This window comes from Tigriopus californicus, chromosome 12, assembly GCF_007210705.1.
Source record: "Tigriopus californicus strain San Diego chromosome 12, Tcal_SD_v2.1, whole genome shotgun sequence".
Classification (NCBI taxonomy): domain Eukaryota; kingdom Metazoa; phylum Arthropoda; class Copepoda; order Harpacticoida; family Harpacticidae; genus Tigriopus; species Tigriopus californicus.
This window is the reverse complement of record NC_081451.1, coordinates 12,904,791-12,921,890: the sequence shown is the minus strand read 5'-3', so window position 1 is coordinate 12,921,890 and position 17,100 is coordinate 12,904,791. Positions and strand designations below refer to the sequence as shown.

Here is a 17,100-nt window from a genome sequence, read left to right as displayed (position 1 = left end):
TTTATGACAGAGGGTGGTTGATAACATCACCATGGAGAACAGTGTTGAAGAAGCCTTGTCAAGGTAACGTGACATTCATTGTAAACATATTACCTTTTGTCATAAATTCGAACAACATGCTTTCAAAAGGTATATTTTCATATTTTCAAAAGCATCTTCTAATTTTATCCATCCCATCCTCATAATTCCCAACGTCAATTTCAAGTGAAAGATTGTGAACAGTCTCTTTAAAAAGTGATCAAATGCTTTTTGTGCGGAAAAATATGTAATTATTAAACTCATTGATTTATAATACTCGTAACAACATGACATTATTACACATCATTGCAAGGCATAAATATTTTTTGACCCAGCATACAGCATTGTTGTCTAGCATGAATCCTTTTTTTTGAAAGAGGCAATGAATACCAGGGAAGTTGCGTCAAGATTATATGATGATAACTGAGGCAACCAAGACAAACATTAAAAAATCTGTTTTATGCCAGTGATTTTCCATAAAATTCATCTAAATATTTACTGAAATATCCTATTTAAACAAAGTATGCTTTTAAACCCAAACTAAGCACTTCTGTTTCCATGTACGATCCAAAATATGTATCTTAAAGTCTGAAAAAAATAAGATTAAACGCAGCCCAAACTCAAAACCCTAGATTTGCATGAAATATGCTTGAAAACATAAAATTCGCAATGTAAACAAAAAAAACATTTTATGATATAATGATGACGTTTTACAAGATTTGGTATCAAAAACACAAGGCTGGTGGCATTAACTAAACTGTCAAAACCTAGCTTTGTAAAAATTGGTACATTTCTTTAACTGGTAACTGTAACTGGTTTTCTTCTTTGGATAGTTCAGACTAGTGATGGGATCAAATCAAATTTCAAATTCAAGGTTGCCAGAAAACGTGGAAAGTGAAAGCACCTGCTTATTCCCTCATGACGCAAAAAGTTAAGTTTTAGCAAAAAGCAGCCCTGGTTTGACGAAAGAAAACCAGGGTTACTTTCGAGGCTAACTAACGGGTTTCGGACATTCCTCCAGTAATTTCATAGTCTATTGAAAATGTAAATTGGTAGCCCTGGTCGCAACCTCCTGTGAATATTAATTTGATCCCCATCAGTAGTTCAGACCATCCACACTGAGGTAAACCTATTACTCATTGTAACCCTCCTTGATTTCTGCTCAACGTACAAATCACTTTCAAATCCGATCTCTACTCATGAGGAAATGTGCCGGGGTTGAACGCAATCTGGCTTGTTTCCAATTAGCGTCAATTAGCAATCGGTCAAAAATCTCCACCTCAAATTCCTTGACTCTTCAAACCGGTTTGTTTTCTATGTTTCAAGTTGTTCGTTGCGCATTGAGTATGTACTATTGTTGTTCCTCTTGCCATTACTCTTCCAGCTTTTCTTCCAGGATTTACTCTCCCCTGCTCCATTTTCAAAAACCACTTCTCTACTCACTTACTCTCCCCTTCTCCATTTTCAAAACCACTTCTCTACTCACTTACTCTCCCCTGCTCCATTTTCAAAAACCACTTCTCTACTCACTTACTCTCCCTGCTCCATTTTCAATAACCACCAACCTGTTCTTCCAGCTTAATATGTAACAATGTTTGAAATATATACCCACCCAAAAACCCTTTCCCACAAATGCCCCGTAATGCTTGTTGCTACCGGCAAATGAACAATTGGTCGCCTGATTCATTCATCTTACCCCCAAGACCTTTTTCACTTACTCAACATTCTCCCAGGGCGAAGTAAGTAACCAGGGATGTGAGAATAGACGAAAAAATAGCGGGCATTTTCACTTACCGTGGCGGAAAAGATATAAGAAGATGTCTCAGTCTATTGGAGAAGGCTGGGCTAACCTTGAATATTGAGAAGTGTCGTTTCTTCACAACGCAGATTCAGTTCCTGGGATTCAAATTTCGGAAAACGTAGTTAAGCCAACGGGAGCAAAACTTCAAGCTATTGGCGAACTAACCACCCTGCGGAATGTTAAAGAACTCCGTCGGTTTTTGGGAATGACTGGATACTACCGGAATTTGGTGAGGAATTTCGCACAAGTGGCACAGCCATTGTATGAACTGCTTAAGTCGAATGCTCCGTTCAAGTGGGGCAAGGAGCAAATGGGTGCGTTTCAGGACTTGAAGGAGGCATTGATGAATGATACAAGTTGGCGAATACCTGATTTCGAGAAACCATTTTTGATTAAAACTGATACCAGCTTTGTCGGTGTGGGGGCGGTATTGCTGCAAGAAGAGAACGGGAAAAAAGTAGTTATGGACTATGCCTCAGAAAAGTTCTCGGAAGTGTAAAAGAGATATCCGGTGATAGAGCAAGAGACATTGGCAATCATGTTTGCCTTGGACAGGTGGCGAAACTTCTTTCTGGGGCGAAGATTTCTGTTGCAAACCGACCATAAGCAATTGGCGTGGCTTCAAAGCAAAAAGGATTGTCGCGGTAAACTGGGGAGATGGGCCCTGAGATTGGCTGAGCTCGATTTTGAGGTGGAGCACATCCCGGGGACCGCCAATGATGATGCAGATTGCCTATCAAGGACTGCAGTGGCCCAGATCTCATCAGGGGTGGAGACACTAAAGAGAGAGCAGGCAAAAGATGTTGAGATCCAAGACCTTGCCAGTGAGCAGCCGAACAAGTTTCAGTGGAAAGATGGGACATTGTTCTACAATTCTGATGAGAGACTATGTGTGGTGGTCCCTAGAACAATCAGAGTGCAGGTTTGGGAAGAGCTTCATGCCAAGTTAGGACATGTCGGTCCCACTAAGGTATTGGAATGTGCAAGAACGCGATTCTTTTGTCCAAAGATGACTGATGACGTGAAGAAATGGGCCAGAAGATGCACACACTGTGCTCGGTACAAAGACTTCTTGCCAGTGCCAGGCCCAACGCCAATGGTGGTGGCAGATGAGAGTGGGATGGAGCCATTTCAAAAGATCGCCATAGACGTCATTGGGCCACTACCAATGTCGGCTGGTTGCAAATGTATATTAGTGGCGATGGATGTATTTACCAAATGGGCTGAAGCAAAGCCAGTTCAAGCATTAGGTGTAACAGTATTGGTCGAGTGAATCAGAGAGGACATTGTTAACAGGTATGGTGTCCCCAATGAAGGCGTCCTTGACCGAGGGTCAGATATGGAGTCACGTGTTTTTACGGAATTCCTGGGTGAGTTGGGGACAAGAACTTACTTCATCACGCCATATCATCACCAAGCAAACTCAGTGGAACGGTTAAATCGTTCACTGATGAATCTCTTGCGAATGATGCTACGGGAAGATCAAAGTGATTGGGCCAAAATGCCTAGTGCATTAACGGCCTACCGGGCTACAATACATGAAGCCATAGGGATGTCGCCGCATGAAGCTGTATTTGGCCGCAAATTACGATTACCACTTGATGTGAAGTTGGAATTGAAGAACCCCAGGTTTGTTGATTTCAAGGGGTTACATCAACATATCATGGATGATCGAGTGAGTGTACGTCAACACTTAAAGAATGCGGCGATCAAACGAAAGAACGAATATGACCGGAGACTCAAGACCAAACCCTCGGCATACACAATTGGAAGTTTGGTGTACATGAAGAAATTTCAATATGGAAAAGGGGTGTCGAAGAAATTAGCACAACAATGGGATGGACCTTTCAGGATTACGGAATTGGCTGGCGAAGTCAATGTGCTAATTGAAGGAGACCAAGGCAAAACCAAATAAGTTCACGTCAACCTGTTGAAGCCAGCCGAAGCCAAGCAAGACCCGAAGTTGGGACAATTGAGAGGAAGAGGACGACCAAAGGAACGAAAAAAATAAGTGAACAATTTTATGAGTCTTTCAGACTGATGGGAAGGTGTAGTAGCATCTCACGCCCCAGGAGCCATTAAATTCCCAGAAAATAAATTATAAACGAATTTTACCATCATGCTCTTATAGAGGAGCCAAAGTGCATTCCCCTAGCTGGTTCCATAAGTTAATTTTGTGATCGGTTAAAGCATTAAAAGGTATCCAAAGTTGAAAGAAATATTCATGGTGCCTCAGTTTCCTTCCCATGTGTATTTTATTTTGGAAAGGCAGGACTGCTAATTCAGCTGTCACAAACATAATGAAGAAGATGGCTGCACACTGTTTGAGTAGTAATTATATGAACATTTATTTCATTTTCTCGATTAACTCGAGAAATTTACTGGCTTTTTACGTTATTCAATAAAACCGTAGAGGGTACATCCTTGAAAGAAAATAATCTAAATTCTAAATCAGAAAGCAATTTGCACTGGTTTAATTCTGGTCTCAAGCTAGGAACCCTACATTGATCCTTGTTGCCCACGTACACATGGACGAAAATGGAGGGCCATGATAGAGCTCGTGCCGGTCTCTGTCTTATTTGCCTGGATCGGAGTTCGGTTCCAATCGCTAGCTTCATCTTTGAAAAGCTAGTGAGCCAATACATTGTCGAAGGCTACTCTATCAAAGATCCACGACTCCCATGTGGCCTATGTGCCAATTGCTCACAAAAATTACGGCGCTTTGCCAAACTTGACTTTGGCCCAATCCTGCCGGAATTTTCCGACTATTCCGCCATGTCGAGTTTCCGCCCTTTTCGAGGCGAATTCAAATGTGAATGCTTCCTTTGTGAACGCTATGGGCGATGTGGACTAACTTCCAGTCGTGGCAAGATCAAAAAACGTAAGCCTGGTCGGCCAGCAAGTAAGGACCCAAAGGATGATCCAAAGCCAGAGGGCACCAGTGGAAGAGGGCGTACACGTGGGACGTTTTGCTTGAAGTGCTTTGCTCTGATTTATCAGGGCTGCCGTCACCCATGCACTCTCACCACTCAGCGAGAAAACGTTCGAAAGATGATCCCGCCACAAACTTTGGAGGTTTTGGCGTCGGATGTGGTGCTTGGTCAAGTGAGGGAGAGCCAATCTGTGTCTTTGAGCACAAGGGGAAGCCAAACATCATTGGTTCCAAGAAATAAGCATTTTCGAAAGATGGCTAAAGACAGTTCCAAGATCATCACAAAGGAGGCCGTGCTTCAGGCTAAGAAAGCCACAGGTGTGAGTGATACTTCTTTACTCAAGATCGTGAGCATTTTTGGTGGCCATGTCAATGTTGAACCGGGCATAAGAGAAGCGCTTGTTGAGGCCAACAGAAAGTTCAGCTCTTTCTTCACCATCTCCACGGATCAATAGCGAATTCTCATCCGAAACAGTGGATACCCTGTCCTCAAATTCTTACGTGAAGGTCTTCAGAGAAGCTTGGTCTTTAAGCGGCATGGCACTCATTCCAAAAGTGCACATCATTTTGGATCACCTCGTTACTTTCGTAGCTCAACGTCAAGGTCAAGGAATTGAGCGATTTGCCGAACAAGCCCATGAAAGCCTACATGCGGAGTTTGCCAAGACGTGGGCTAAATATTGCGTGAAGGAGACGTCTAACCCCATTTATAACAGACGCCTTCTTCAAAGCGTCATGGATTTCAATGGCTCACATGCTTACTAAAAATGTTTTTCTTCATGCACCAATTCCTTCCATTTCGACATTTTCTTCCCAATCGTTAATACAAAAAGCGAAACAAAAAATCTCATGCATTTCCAACTTTGTCCGGGACATACCGAAACAAAAAATATACTTTACCAAATGTCATTGCGGGTATCAGAAATAAAATAGCACAAGCCTAAGCAAAGCATAGAAAGACGTATATTCCGAAAACAAATTATTGATGGACGTTGGCTGAGAGCAGGTCAAACAGCCGACCCGTGATACTCAGAAGATATGTCTTTTAAGGGTAGTAACTAAGCATGTTGATGATTTCTGCACTGGACAAGGCAACTCAGTTTCAATCATCACCTCCAGGATGGTCTCAGTACCAACACTAATATACCTGTAAATTTTACTAAAATTTGAGTTGAACAATGAATGTGGCTAGTGCTGCCAGTAATCTATTTTCAGGACATAGAATAGTTCCGCATGTCTTGAATTAACAATTAATTAACAAGGGCATCATCTAAAATATTCACAAACCAAACAGAAAAACTAATACAATAACCTCAAAAGATGGCCTGTTTTTCCCAAATTTCTGAATGCGAACGCAACTCCATTGGTTGTTGTCTTAGTGATTGTTGATATATTTGTGCAACTCAAAACGGCAAGCCTGGCTCAATCATAACAAAAGACCAATTTAGAAGAAACTTTTGTCCCCTCTCTTCAAATGTAATGATGAAATTCGTTTATAATTTAATTTTTGGGAAGTTAATGGCTCCTGGGGCGTGATCTGCGTTCACTTCTGAGAGACTACAATTAACTAATTGATTAGAATGTTACAAATTGATATGATCAAGAATCAATACCAGCTCAAGTTACAATACATATTACATATTATTATATATCATTAATATTTCTCCATAGTCATGTTCAGGTTCACAGTATTTTTGATTAGGATCCCTCAAATAGCCTTGCTTTCAATAATCATGGAAGCATTTCCAGGATTGACTTTTCGTAATGGAAATAAAGATACAATTCAACGATTGACTTTGCATGCTCATGTGCAAAAGAGTCCAATTCAAAGATTGATTGTTTATTTCAATATGTAAATGAATGAATTCAAGGATTTGTTTGTCAATGCATAAAAAAAGAAATGAGTAAGTAGTTTAAATGTGGACTTTGCTTGATTGCGTGAAAAAAAGTAATGATGAAATTGCAATCTAAAGAAGAAAATGAAAGTACAATACAAAGATGAAATTTTCATGTCAATGTGTAAAAACAAGTGATGAACATGCAAGTCACAGATTAATTATGCATGATGACGTGTCAAATATAGTGCTAAAGTGTAAACAGATAATGTAAGTACCATTCAATAGTTAACTTTTCATGTCCCTGTGTACAAAAAATCAGTCCCAGGACAGACCTCGCATGACAGTGTGTAAAAAATAATGTGTCAAATTGTGAAAACAAAATGAAAGTACAACTCAAAGGTTGACTTTTTATGTCGTTGTGTAAAGAATGTAGTTCCAGAATTGACCTTTCATGTCAATCTATAGAAATGCAGTTCAAGGATTGATTTTTCACTTCAATATATAAAAAATCTACCATCTTATACGGGCACAATCTTTGAATTAAGTGCGATCTATAAATAAAAGCCTCACTCAAATCTAAATTACCGAAGACAATGCCGTGAACTTGTTTGGCTACAACTTTAGGTGATTGTAAGAAGACTGCCACTAGATCAGGAGAAATGATTGAATTATTCATTAACCTAGGACTAGAACTATACTTTATCAGTCTTTGCTCCCTTTGAGCAAACTAAAACTGCCCTTGCTTGGTCGCGTTTTCAAGAAACTTACCATAGATGCAATTAGCCATCAATTTAAATAGTGGCTGTTTAAAGTCTGTTCAAGACTTAGACGCATTTATGTGCAATAACCTATGTACTTCTTTAAACATTGAGATTGAGAAAATTTGATAACTAACTACATGAAAAACCATTTAGAGTTGTTAACAAAAAAAACAGCTAGAAGCCTTACTATTTGAACAAAATGTTTTTGATTGTTGTTAATGTTGTGGATACCACCGTGAACATGAAATGAAGATAAACTCGTTTAAATGGTAGAATTGTAGTCTTTTTTTGCACTGGCAAATGGGCTAAGAAAGGCCATAAAAATATGTAAAAAATGTATTTTCTGATTTGTTGTTTGTCGACTTCTTTACCTATACTTAGACAATGATCTCAAGTACTTTAAGGTGAAAAGGTGTTATTCTCTGGAGCAACAAGTGGTCATTTTGGACAACCTGAAGACCCAATCCGTCAAAAGGAAGGGGGAATTAAAAGACCATCCAAGTGCGAAAGTGTCTCGAAATTTGCTCATCACATTTTCTATTGACTAAGACCACTACAATATACGTATGTAAATTCAAGGTGGAATAAACAAAAAGGGGACACATAATAGTAATCATAATATGGGTTTAAATAATCTCTTTGATTAACTTCAAAAGCTGATGACTTTGATCAGGTAGGCTGGACTCTTCGTTGTCCAACTTGGCTTCCTCATTGGTTATCCAATCGGGCTGATGTCTTTTCACAAATGATTGGAGACGTTTAGCACTCAAAGGCTCTTTTGATTTAAGCAGAAGATCGCCATCTGTCAGAAATATAATTTTGGCAATGGTGAGGATGTCGTAACAGGATTGAGGTTTCGCTTCGTGGATTTTCTGTAATTGGTTCAATAGAACCGGTTTTCGACCCAATTGGCTGAAAGTGTCCGTCTTGGCATCAAAGTCCAAGACATTGATCTTTGGGTTGAAGAAGTTGGGCAATCGCTTTCCGTTCTTGTAACTCTCTTTGAGAAGGGAAAGACATTTCAATAGCATCACTTCATTCTGAAGGTTGGCAGTGGCAGGTTTCTTATTTGTCCCTGGAGGAATAGGATCCTGAAATATCTCCATTATATCGCGACCAACGGAATGACACTCCTGAACCCAAAGAATAACTTGAGTCAAAGTGTTTGATTTAACAGTTGGTCGGTCTTTGGACTTCTCGGCGAAAGAAATCAGTAAGGATTTGAGCAGACTCAAGGTCGAAATCCCATTGGGAATGTCCTTCAGCAAAATGTCTTGGTCAAATGTAGGACAGAAATCTTGATCCATTTTACCATCCACTGGGGAACACCTGGGGGAAAGCAACACATGCGCGGCCTTTAGCTCTTTAATCACATCTTCTGAAGGCCAAAATTTGGAAGGGGTTCGGGTAGTCCAAGTCTGCCATTCTTGGGGTAGACTGGAGAAGGTGACATTAATCAGAATAGACAAGTCCACGTCGATGCAAAGGTCTTCGTGGAGTTTCCACAAGGGGAGTCCAAGTTCTTTAAATTGCAAGGTCCTGACTTCCCATCGTTGACTTTTGTATCTCATATCTTTCATGAATTTCTCCACGGAGGAAGGTTTACCATGTGACCTAAAAGTTTATTATTAGATGATATAGGTTTAATTGGTTGCAATGAGCGTCAAGTATTTGTGCAAATCTTGAGGGAAGATAATTAATTAATAATTCACTCAATTTACCTTGGATTGATATCAAATGAAAAGGATAGTGAACAGCCAGAGGATGGAATCTTGGCTGAAAAGAAATCTGAATTAATGGCATTTTGACTTCAGACTGATGTATCAAGAAAAGAAAGTTTGTGTTAGAATAAAATAGGTTTGAATGAAAAGAAAGTATGGTAAAAAAATTCGTAACCCTAATTATACGTTTGAAAATGGTTTAAAGGTCCATTCAACCAATGTATTGAAGTGATATAATGTAAAGAATTTGGCAGGGTATGAAGGAAATTGTCAAATAAATCAACTCAGAAAGGGGGGGATTATACAGTTCTTTACTAATTCTCTAATCAGTCTTCAAATGGAAATGTTATGTTGGGGCGAGTTTTTTTATGAAATCAACACTTCAATGAATGCTCTTTAGAAATAACTTGTAAAATGCAAAAAAGTTTTCCATAAAAATTGATGATCCACCACTTTTACAAATATGTCTTTGTGTCTACCTACCTTCAATCAAGCCGAATTTGTCTTTCCATCCCATTAACATGGCTCGTAAAGCAGAAGCATTCAAGTACCATTTTCCGTCTTTTTCCTTGAAAATACTGCATTCATCTTTGCTTTTAACACCTATAGGTTAAAGTGAGAATACAAGTTTTGTTAACAGGGAAGCTCGGAAATACAAGCGAGATACATCTCACGTCGAATCCTCTGTCTCCAAAAGTCTGCTAGTTTCAATTGGTGCTCCTTAACACAATCGTCATTATTGGCCAAACCACAAATATACCCATTCTCTACCATTTGAAGCTTCAAAAGGTCTTTGAATTCGCCCTTGGCAAAGTCCATCACAAAGGCCATATCCAAGTCTGGCAATTTGAGAGGTGAGTAAGAGCAAGTCACTAAAGACCCATAGAACTTGTAATGAAAGCTCTCATCAGGATCTAAAAAAGGCCAGAATGAGAAGAAATTAAAGCTCGTTTATTGGCTGTCCTGCAGATGGGCGGAAGAAAAAAACGATTTGATGAAAGTCACACCAAACCAACGTAGAGTTCGCATGAAAATGCCACATGTCCATTATTGAGATCGGCACCTAGACTGGCTTTCAATAATTTTTCGACATTAAAGGCTCAGGTTTGGAACACTTTCGTGACAAAAATAAGCTTTGTTTTGTAAAAATGAGTGCAAGTGAAAACACAGTTCTTGCCAAAAGAAACTTTGAAGTCGATGAGGATTTCACATTGCCATCGTAATGCGTAATAAATTAAATTACGTATTTCTAGTGCGTTTGTTGAAAGTGCAAAAAGCTCATAACGCCAGTCCCGATTTTTCACCGAAAACTGCGGAAAATAAACTCAAGCCATGAAGGCTCTGCACTGTACAGATGTATGAAGAGTGCTTCAACAAATACGAAAAAATGTGTTATTCTGACAAGGCAATAAGAAAATTTATGAAATACAATGAAATGAAAAGGGCAAGACTATATCTTCAGCAGGTCAAGACGGATAAAATTGAATTCATTTTTTACTCTTAAATCATATACTAGTATGTGATCCACCAACGAACTAGGGCAGGAGATCTGAATAACAAAGAGTTTGATGCTGTACTAACTGAATTTGGTTGTTCAGCACCAGGATTTGGGTACTCACTTCGAGAGCTGAACTTTTCAAGAACATAAATCACAGAATCCTTGAACGCATCATGTAGTGGGAAATTGGACTTCCAAGACCCAACAACATTCCTCACTTTTTCCATTTCTGGTGGCTCTAAGTTGAAGAAATTCTCGCTTGGCGTTTGCTTTTTTGCCCGTTGCCCTTTTGGCAAATTGGTTGGCGACTTCTCCACAGCCTTTTTCCCGACAACATTTCCATTTTTGTCCATTGTGGTACTAGCGGTTTCTATTGAATGCTGAGCTTGGGGATCCTTCCGTGGTCTTCCTCTACCTCTTTTCGTTAGTTGATTGCTCTTGTCATCCCCCGGTGGTTTCATTTCTGGCAACTCTCAATCTTCCAAGCTCTTCACTTATTTAACAGTACTCTCTTGAAAGAGGTTCAGTTTGTTTGATCGTAATGTTCCGCCCTTTTCTTAAGACTTGGAGTTATTTGGACCATGAAAAGCAGAGGAAAAAAAGAATAAATCTTGAGTTTTCCAATGAAGATCAAGAACATTGTTTCTCTGTAAACACTATGTACAAATGAGTATGACACTGTAAATTTGGCAAACAGTTGTCGTCCCTAAATGTCAATTTTCTCCATATACAGACCACTTTCAAAGTATGATGAGACACTAACAATCACTGAACTAGGCAAATAATTTAGAATTCGTGTAGTTTTTAATTTGATTCTTAAAAAAAAGAAACCTAGAGTCCTCATTTAAAGCTAGCCATACAAAAATATGGTAGGTACTTACACGACCCAATAAATCTGTTTTAGAGGATTATGTTTTATGAATCATTCCAGCGGGAAATTTAAGTAGCATTTACCTTCTTTTGCAGCTGAAGTGAACAAATTCATGCATGAGGAAAAACTCGTGTTTTTATCTTCGACAATACAAGCTCAACTTATCTCAATTGAAAGCCAAAAATGACGTCTCAATCAAAAACAAAACGAACTGAATAAGAAAGACAGTGTCATGGGACTAACATGACCCAATGTCCCTTTCTTTTCAGTGTATCGCACGATACATACAGTACTTTGGATCTGCTTCATATAATTGTTGTTGTTGTAGCACTTACAGAATCTTGTGTTGTTTAAAATATATTTTACAGTTTCATGGTGCAACAGCTCTTCGCCCCAAACACCAACACTAGGGTGAGGCAGTTGTGTACATTGTAGTATCACCCCTAGAACTGAGGTGCTGATGGGTCGAGTCAAGCTTTTGAAGCCAGTGAAGCAAAGCACTGGAATTTGAAGTGGCGACTTCTGACGAAAGTGTTATCTATCAGCTCTGTTATAGGAATAACATAAATTAGAAAACTATCATTACCAGAGCAGGAGCGGGGGAATTGTGCACTTGAATCAAACTATATAAAAGACAGGCATGAATATTTTTATGTAAAAAGTGTGTGATTCTACAAAATCTGCCTCTGAAGTCAAATGGGTTGCAGCAATAAAGTTCTGCCATGCTTATTTCATGGCTATCTCTTGCATTTTGTGCCGTAATTAAAAGATAACGGAAGGATTTTTTTTAAATGTGCAACGAGTGTATGATTACAAGGACTGTCCAAACCTTTTTATTTATTTTTTGGTTGCGGACTTCCTTACCGCTACCGGGATTGGAATCCCAGCAGTTCAAGACGAGAAAATTATTCATTTTATTTGACTTTTACTTATATATATTATTTGATCGACCAACGAATTAGAATTGGCTGATCTGGCCAATCCTTGAATATAAGGTTGATCCGGAATTTTAGTCAAAAACTTGTCCAAGTCTGACTTAAATCCTGTTATTGGATCAACGCCTACATATGCCCTACGAATATTTGAGGGAAGCAAATTGAACAATGAAGGAGCCCGAGAAAGAAGAGAGTTGGACTTCATTATATTATAAAATCTGAAAAAATGAAATTAAATTCCAACAAAGAAGGCAAAAACTGCAAACAACTCTAGCTTAATTTACTCTTTTTTAATGAGCCACTAGCAGCATTATAAAGCAACAAAATGACATGATAAGCTAAATTGCATGATCGTGGACAAAAGGGTGAAACAAAAAGAGAAATATGAAGTGCATTGTTATCAGAGGGGAAGAGGAGAATGGTACAAATTGAACTGGTATATTTAATGCAGGTTGATACCCATCATTATACATCACTTCTTCCCACAAAGATTCAAGAGAATGCGATAGAAAGGGGAACAAGCTTTCTCCACAAACACTCTACTCTACTGAAGGATTTTAACAGGCCTTATTTCTTATCTAGTGAGCGCCACGCAACGAAGTCCAAAAAAAATCAAACCATGCTAGCTAGCTTTCGAAATAAAGTCTTAATATTGTTGTGAACAAAAGCAGTTTGGCAAAAAATTTGTGCTTGAGGCTTGCATCAATTGTTTTATGCTTTCTTCCTTTCTTCCACTAGATACTTTGGCCATGTACTGAAATAGTATTTGGAGAAATTTGCTTTTGGAAGCGGAAGAGATGAAAACTTGAACGGTTGAGTTGTCCAAACAAGAAATGTTGTCCAAAAAGCGAAAAAAAAAGTCATTTGAAACAAGAAAAGGCAAATGTTATGAAATGCTATGAGGAAAATTGTTATGCATGTTTGAGTTTTTTAGATGTTTTTCGGGAAAAAGGGCAAAATTGAGGCAAAACCTTTTTTGAGCCAAAATGGTAAAAAAATGCACAAGACATAACATGCATACAAATCAAGAGTGATAAAGGTGAAAAAAAAAATGCATTTGCATTTGGTGGACGACCGTGATGAATGTCAAATGGTGGCTTTATATGTTTCTCTAATTGGGCAAATTCATACCTTGAAACTAAGGGGACGAATTGGTCTACATAATTATGCAACAAGATGGCTTTGAAACTCTTGGTAAGAAGACTTTTTGTTTCTCCATTAATGATCATTATGGTAACTCCTGAAAGTGAGGCAAATATTAGATGTCGTTTGAGTCAAATGACGCCACTATCTGGTCAAGAACTTTGCGTCAGTTGTTGAATCTGGCTTCAAATCCTTGAGTCAACACATCAGTGAGATGTTTACATTTCAGAATAGCGTTGCCAAACCTGAAACTATTTATGTGCTTCATTTATTGTGTTTATAGTTAACTTCACGAAATAGATCCCATTATTGCTTTCCAAACCCTTCAACGAAGCTAGACCTTAAGAAATGAAAATGTTATACTTAAATATTTGCCGTTGTTTGAATCTCCTAATAAACCTTAACGGCTCAATTCAGCAACAAAATGATCAATAAGGTCATTTAGCTTAAGGCAGAAAATTTGAAGAACTGATTCTCAGCAAAGATTGCCCTTTGTTTAGTTCACACATACATTTTTTATCAAGGCGTAAGAATGTAGCAACATGTTAATTACTTAGCCGTTTATTGCCAGTCTTAAGCTTATCTTTGCAAACCTTGAAGACTCTGAGAGACCCAAACTGAATGCACTAGCAGCTTCCAGCAACACTTTAGCATTTCGAACGATCCAGCTGCCAATTGAATGACGTTATGGCTGGGAATCGGCTTAAAAGCATGCACAGATGGAGCATGGCCAAGAGAGTGCGCTGTGAGCAAGTCAGGCATACAAGTTTTTCAAACACATGGATGGCTGTCAAAGAACTGTCTTGGCCTGGCTCGCGGTTTCTGACGGTAGGGTGGGCATCCATCAGTCGGATCATTGTTATACATTAGATGCAGTCAAAATCCACAATGAACTATCCTTTTACTCTTACTCTTTTTTGCTTCATCTTCAACGTATAGAGATTTGTTTGACCGCAAACAGACAGGTGCCTTTCCTATTTTCTTAAAAATTTTGAGGTGAAGCTCGAAATGAAGCAATAGGGGAGGCTGAACTTAAATCTTAGATTATCGGACAGTGTAACTTTTCAAATAGCAGAGAATTGGAGAGAAGGAGAGAATGAGCTTCTCTAAGCGTTGTCGTTTAAAGACAATAATGCTTTGGAATTGATATTCAAAATCCAACAGAGCGTTACATTTTTATATCAAACGGAACAGCTTGCTATTGTGGAACCCCTAGGAAATAAGATTTTTGCCACCAAGAAGACGTATAATCACAGACAAGCTCATCTTTGCAGATATAGCCTTTCCCGTCACGGTGGTTCTATTTTCTGGTTAAGTGTTTGCTCAAATGGTAAACCATCTATTTATGTTTTTGTTTGTCAAATCATTTAAAGCCCATTAAAATTCATCATTGTCAAAAACGTAGTCAATCAATATTAAGCATACTCTTAGTTATGTATTGACGTAAAAGTTCATAAACTTCTATTTAGCACATGCTTACTTATTACAACTTAAAGGTTGCCTTTTACGCCTTAAAAGATCGAAAAATGGCCTAATTATGTTTCCAGTTATTCCCAAGGAATATGACTGTCTTTTTCAATGACACGACAAGAAATAACATTTCTCCATTTTCCTTAACAATCCTTTAAAAACAAAAAGTAGCAAAAAATGTGGCTTAAAACTTACAAAACATGCAAGATTGCCTTTTATTTTACTTCAGTGCTAAAAGTTACACTATCCTATCATGTTCCTAAAATATTTGATCGAGACATGCGACAATTTTATTTTCCCAATTGTCACTCTTTGCAATAAATAATTTCTACTTACTAGCGATGTTTTTGTTCAAAGTTAATAGAATTATGTCGAAATTCAAGATTAATCTTGATTAAAGTTGCGATTGACAAGTATGGCATTACAATTGTGAACGTTTTTAGTTATATTGCAAACTATTTTCGGGTTTTTTACTTGCTTCAGAAAAGTGAAATATTTCCATTTATCTTTTAAGCATAGGAAAAGCTTATTATATTTCTTGGCAATTGCTTTAANTTTTACTTGCTTCAGAAAAGTGAAATATTTCCATTTATCTTTTAAGCATAGGAAAAGCTTATTATATTTCTTGGCAATTGCTTTAAAATACATCAGGAGCAAATTGTAGTCAAATTTGATGCAAATGCAATCTTTGAAAACGAGATATCTTATCGTTTGCTCCATGGATTGAATAAAATTTTAATTGGAAACGTTAGTAAGGTTACTCCCAGCATCTATTGATTACATTTTAAAAAATGTCATCTTTTTGAAGGTTTTAAGTGGATTAATATTCTAATCTGCGCTAGAATCCAAGATGATTTTTGACAAAAGTTGTTCCTTTTGTTTCAATAACAACGAAAATCATTATCAGAAGTCTTGGCATTTGCAAAAAAAACTTGATCAGTAAAGGGAGTAACACCGTGCCTTATTTTAGTAACTAGACCAATCTAGAATGAACGTGGGGATTTTCTTCCGCAAAGCCTTTCAACGCTTAAGTTCACTCAATTCGCACTTGTCCAAGGGAATCCACATCACGTTGAAAAAGTATGTCTGGCATCGTCGGCAAAGAGGTGCAAAGATGACTCAGGAGATACAACAATATCATACACGAATATCAGGAACAACACTAGCCCCAGAACAGTTCCTTGAGGAGCACCAGAGTTAACCTCAGACCATTCCAATGATGAATCTCTTCCCCCTACACTTTGTCCTCTGTGTTCCAACCAATATTCAATCCAGACCCACAAGTGGTCTCTGACACCCATCCTTCCGAGTTTATCCAACTGAATTTGATGGAGCACTCTCAAAGTCGCACGTTGACCAATGAAATCCTTATTCTTTGTCAGAATACCAACAACACTTGAGGGTTTTCCAATGCCAATAATCTGCCCAATCTCGTTCACAGCAATCGTCATGTCATTGAAGACGAAATCCGCCACCACTTGCGAGACAACTCTTTCACTTTCCAAATCTCAGGTCTGATCCAGTATTAACGCGGGGAACTTTTTGCGCACAGTTTTTGCGTAAAAAGAATAACCAACCAATCAAGAAGGAGGGGATTGGGTCATTTCTTTATCCATTTCACTAGTTTTACAGTCCATGTGAGGAGAAAAACGAACAAAATGATTTGCCTCAGTTTTTACCTTTGTACGATGCTGAAGGAGGATTCTGACTTTTCTGCTTTCTTCTTACATGTATGGAGAAAATGTCTAGTTTTACTGTGCCCCCTTTCCTGCCTCATATTTTGAAACGGGGCTGAGATTTGGTCACCTTTTCAATTTTGAATATAATAATCAGCCACATTTTGACCCAGATTTTTCAAATGAGCTCTCTGAGATATCTTGGTATTCCTCAAATCCTATCCAAGGATACTATTTCAGCTCAGTTTCAGTTTTTGTGCAAAAAGGTGCCCCGCTTTGGTCTTGTTGGCATTCCAGTTTTAGGTATCACGATTTAGGCATTGTTTCAATAAATAAACGTAATTCCTCCAACATTGTTCAGCTCTTGTGGTGTAGTGGTTATCACATCTGCTTTACACGCAGAAGGTCTCCGGTTCGAACCCGGGCGGGAGCTGAT

At 38.4% G+C, this 17,100-nt stretch overlaps 1 protein-coding gene and 1 non-coding gene across 2 annotated transcripts; one reads left to right on the top strand and one right to left on the bottom strand.

Moving 5' to 3' along the window:
• Nucleotides 1-7,852: 7,852 nt before the first annotated feature.
• On the bottom strand, nt 7,853-12,152 carry LOC131891861 (uncharacterized). Its single transcript, XM_059241536.1, has 6 exons — nt 11,776-12,152; nt 10,691-11,132; nt 9,746-9,985; nt 9,555-9,674; nt 9,072-9,126; nt 7,853-8,964 (listed from the first exon to the last, which is right to left on the bottom strand). The coding sequence occupies exons 2-6, from the start codon at nt 11,028-11,030 to the stop codon at nt 7,977-7,979; spliced, it is 1,743 nt and encodes a 580-aa protein (XP_059097519.1). The 5' UTR covers nt 11,031-11,132; nt 11,776-12,152; the 3' UTR covers nt 7,853-7,976.
• A 4,872-nt stretch (nt 12,153-17,024) lies between these two features.
• On the top strand, nt 17,025-17,097 carry Trnav-uac (transfer RNA valine (anticodon UAC)). The gene has a single exon. It is a non-coding gene; the product is annotated as a tRNA-Val (tRNA).
• The last annotated feature ends 3 nt before the right edge of the window (nt 17,098-17,100 follow it).

Bases quoted from the DNA above. Each gene is read 5' to 3' on its own strand.
- LOC131891861 (XM_059241536.1), bottom strand. From the start codon at position 11,030: ATGAAACCACCGGGGGATGACAAGAGCAATCAACTAACGAAAAGAGGT. The intron at 9,986-10,690 runs GTGAGTACCCAA...GGCCTTTTTTAG, and splicing joins TGAAAAGTTCAGCTCTCGAA to ATCCTGATGAGAGCTTTCAT. The intron at 9,127-9,554 runs GTAGGTAGACAC...ATTTCTTTTCAG, and splicing joins CAAATTCGGCTTGATTGAAG to CCAAGATTCCATCCTCTGGC.